The sequence below is a fragment of the Oncorhynchus keta genome, chromosome 19 (assembly GCF_023373465.1).
Source record: "Oncorhynchus keta strain PuntledgeMale-10-30-2019 chromosome 19, Oket_V2, whole genome shotgun sequence".
Taxonomy (NCBI): Eukaryota; Metazoa; Chordata; class Actinopteri; order Salmoniformes; family Salmonidae; genus Oncorhynchus; species Oncorhynchus keta.
In genome coordinates, this window is record NC_068439.1 from 46381808 (window position 1) to 46386257 (window position 4450).

Below are 4450 nucleotides of genomic sequence, written 5' to 3' on the forward strand. Positions count from 1 at the left end.
AGTGGTAGGCATGTTGTCTAAATGATTCAAACCCACCAAAAAATCAATTTTAATTTCAGGTTGTAAGGCAACAAAATAGGAAAAATGCAAAGGGGAGTGAAAACATTCTCAAGCCTTGTTTTTTGTTATAACAGCAAATTAGAATTACAAGGAGAATTGACACTGTAACCCCCAAGGCATATTTTACTAAAATACTTCTAGTTGAACTCAAAGTCAATAACAAAATAATTCTTAATTTTAATATGTTTGTGGCACTGAAACAAATCTAAATCAGAAGTATTTTTTAAAGTTTTGCTAAGTTTTGCTTTTTAAGTTTTGCTCTACTGCAGGTAGCTTTAAAATAAATAGTTTTTAATATCTGTGTTTTTGCATGTACATTGATTATGCCACAAAGATAAATCACATACATTTTTCTAAACTAATCAAATCATTTTAGTTAGATTGTTTTGTACCCATTACTGAAATGGTTGTTCTAATTTAAATGGCATAGGTACTCTCCTCACACTGATCCCAACTCTGCCAGTTATTATGAATGCAGGTTGCGGGTGACTAAAACCTTAACTGTTGGTTATCCTAACTCTGTCTGGATTCCAATAGGAATTACACATCACTTTGCAAGCATAATGTGACTTGCAGGTAGGGTTGCAAAATTCTGATACATTTCCCAGGTTTTCCAGAAATCCCAGTAGGAAGATTGATGTAAATCCTTCATTGACGTAAATCCTTCAGCCAGGAAATATATACATTTTGGGGGGCCTGTAAACCATGAGTTTCATTCCACAGTGTTAGTGAAAGGTCTCAAAATAAGGCCTTATGAGATAAATAGTCAAAGAGTTTAGGTAAAACGACATTTGCCTAGGACTGTGAAAGGTCACAGGACTGAAAATGAATGAATTTGACAACCATGTCTCTGTCACTAACAAATACAGTCATGGATGGTAACTCTACAATTCACTCTAAAAGGAGCACATCGGGAAAGTATATCATAGCCGTGGCTTAGTGGGGGCTTTACTCAAATTGTTCATGCTGATACAACTCAAATCTGGACCCCCTGAAGGGTCACAATGATGGTATGAGCTATGACTACAAAATCACTTTAAGTAACTGTACTCAGATATATTAAGTGCAATGGGTTTCCTCAAAGGTTTTGAGTAATGACAGCACATTGGGCTTTACAGTGTATGTTGGTGGTTAGCAGAACTAACGACAAAGGTTAGAATCAATTAAGTAAAAGGTTAGGAGAAATAAAAGGACAAAGGTTAGGAGAATAAACGCAAAACGTTAGGAGATTCAGGTTAAGGTTTGGGGAGGGGTTAGCTAAAATGCTACAGTTGTCCCCGACACGGTCTCGAACATGCAACCTTTGGCTTGTTAGACAGTTTTGGTATACTCCTTCCTACCCATCCTCGCCAACCAACGTCGCTAAGTTTGTTTCTGTCTCACACACACACACACACACACACACACACACACACACACACACACACACACACACACACACACACACACACACACACACACACACACACACACACACACACACACACACACACACACACACACACACACACACACACAAAAGTATGTGGACACCCCTCAAATTAGTGGATTTGACTACTTCAGCTTCACCCGACGTGTATAAGATCGAGCACACAGACATGCAAAGTCCATAAACAAACATCTGCACACAAGCCTAAGATGCGCAAGTGATTTTAGGTTTGTGTGCAGCTGCTAAGAACAAACAGTTAAGAACAAATTTTTATTTTCAATGACGTCCTAGGAACAGTGGGTTAACTGCATTGTTCAGGGTCAGAACGACAGCTTTATACCTTGTCAGCTCGCAAGCAATGCCAAGCATCAGCTGGAGTGGTGTAAAACTCACCGCCATTAGACACTAAATGCGTTCTCTGAAGTGACGCTTCAACATCTGGCAGTCTGATGGATGAATCTTGGTTTGGCGGATGCCAGGAGAAAGCTACCTTCACGAATGCATAGTGCCAACTGTAAAGTTTGGTGGATGAGGAATAATGGTTGGTCGCTGTTTTCCATGGTTCATGCTAGGCCCCTAAGTTCAAGTGAAGGGAAATCTTAACGCTATAGCATACAATGACATTCTATTCAATTCTGTGCTTCCAACTTTGTGGCAACAGTTTGGGGACGGTCCTTTCCTGTTTCAGCATGACAATGCCCCTGTGCACAAAGCAAAGTCCATACAGAAATGATTTGTCGAGATAGATGTGGAAGAACTTGACTGGCCTGCACAAAGCCCTGATCTCAACCCCATCCAACACCTTTGGATGAATTGGAACGCCGACTGCGATCCAGGCCTACTCTCTACTGCTCTTGTGGCTGAATGGAAGCAAGTCCCCCCAGCAATGTTCCAACATCTAGTAGAAAGCATTCATAGAACAGTGGAGGCTCTTATATCAGAAAAAGGGGGACCTATTAATGCCCTTGATTTTATAAGATGTTCGACCTGCAGGTGTCCACATACTTTTGGTCATGTAGTGAATCATAGGTCTTGGAGGCGTATCGACATATGTATCGTATGCTTTGTATGGCTCTGAGGCCAGGCTGCAGGGTGAACTGAACTCACTGACCCTGGGACAGTTCTATTCTCTCATGGTTATCATTAAATAAATCTGATATGTGACCAGTCAGTCACTCATTACATTAGCGCTGGGCCTGACAAGTGTGAGGTGAGGTGCTGATCCAAAGTTTGTGTTATGGAGGTATTCAAAAGTTTAGATTATTATTGCCACTTTTACATGAGGCCACTGCCCTCATGGCAGATAGATGATACAAACTCATTTTTAGATTATAAGGATGTGAAGAGTATTGGAAGCTTGGCACTAATATATTTCTCATGATGGTAACCCCACCAAAGTGACCTTCAAAAGACAGACTGGCCACTGACCACTCTATCACCTGAGAACACACTGGGAGGCAGCAGGCACTTATGTGAGATCAATACAGGGTTTTTGTAAGACAATATGAGGGCAACACTGGACAAAGCACACCAAAAACATTTGTGTGACTTATATACCTTGTTTGAGTATGGTGGCCTGGCGATGTTGATGCCATCTCTGATGACTTTATCCCTAATCATGATCTTCAGCTTCATTTTGGGGTAAATCACCAACTCCCTTCGGTTGCCAAGCATCAGGTTCCTTTGCACGCACAGATATGTACCCCCATTCCTCCCGACCCAGTCACTGTCCGGTTCGGTCCAAGACTTTGACCCCCAGAGTTTGGACTCGTAATGTTCCAACAGGTGGCTGTTGGGGGGGATGGTGGGCATTGGCTCAAGTGTGAAGTAAAGCCCGGCGGCTTCCTCATTCTCATCTTTCAGCCTTTGCACCGCGTTGTTGATCCTTCGCCGGTGGTGCGGTATGTAGACACCGATAGCATCCAGGTCGGGGTCCCCAATTTGTTTGCAAACTTCCAGATCATCATAGCCGTTATCCACGAAGGACTCCACATACTGAGAGAGCTGGAGGGTCTTCAGCCACTCAAACACGATGCTTGGTCCACGGGTGGTCATTTTGGGGAGCAAGCAAGAAGAACAAATACGAAGGTAAACGGTTCAGTAAATCAGAAAAACACTAGCGATTCTGCTTTATTCTAATGAAAATCCTGACTGCGTGTAGCACGCTCATCCTCTCCTTTTCTCCATCTGTCCCATCTACCAACATGCGCGCTACGCATAGAGCAAGTGTTTGCCAGCTACTCGAAAGTCCCCACTCCGCAGTATCTCCAGCAACATCTCAATGCACTTAGTGTCCTGTTGGGTTCAAATGAATTGAACTGATTCGTGAGTGTTTGCTGCCATCTACTGGGAAATTATTGATTTGTCGATAACTGTGCCTCTGAGTGGACCAATGAAGGACATGTATGGGCTCTGGGACTTGACCTTGATGAGACTGTCCTGATTTTTAGGCTCAAACTTCATGAAACTGTCTGAGGCTCCCACTTTTAGACATAGCTGCTGGAAGTAGTAGTGGGGGGTACGACAAATAATCCTCCCACAAAAATATCTTCATATTTTTTACTGATGAAATAGCGCAATCCAGCTGCCTTAGCTTCACAAGTAATCAGGCTTGAAGTGCTGGAGAAGCGTGAGGGGGCAGCGCTTCCTAAATTGTTTGAGAATACACTGAAAATGTATTCCGATCAATTCTAAATAAATTATAGTTAATTACCACTAAAATTCAATTAAAAACAATAGGTTGACAAACCAAATAAATACGTAGGCTACAGCAGCCTAAAAGTAGGTAAATGGTGTTTTTTTCTCTGTCTTCTCTCCGGCGAATGACGACGAACTGTAGGCTACATGTGTGCACTGCAGAGGCCCATTCGAGGCTTGACAACTTCATAAGGTTGGAAAAAAATAGCACCTGTCTGCCTTGATGTTCATAAAACTTCACCAACCTGCTCTGGTGCAATGGAA

General features: G+C 42.4%; 1 protein-coding gene across 1 annotated transcript; it reads right to left on the reverse strand.

The window, feature by feature from the left end:
* Positions 1 to 2924: 2924 nt before the first annotated feature.
* LOC118397702 (sterile alpha motif domain-containing protein 5-like) lies at positions 2925 to 3694 on the reverse strand. Its single transcript, XM_035792600.1, has 2 exons — positions 3047 to 3694; positions 2925 to 2939 (listed from the first exon to the last, which is right to left on the reverse strand). The coding sequence occupies exons 1-2, from the start codon at positions 3542 to 3544 to the stop codon at positions 2925 to 2927; spliced, it is 513 nt and encodes a 170-aa protein (XP_035648493.1). The 5' UTR covers positions 3545 to 3694.
* Positions 3695 to 4450: the final 756 nt, after the last annotated feature.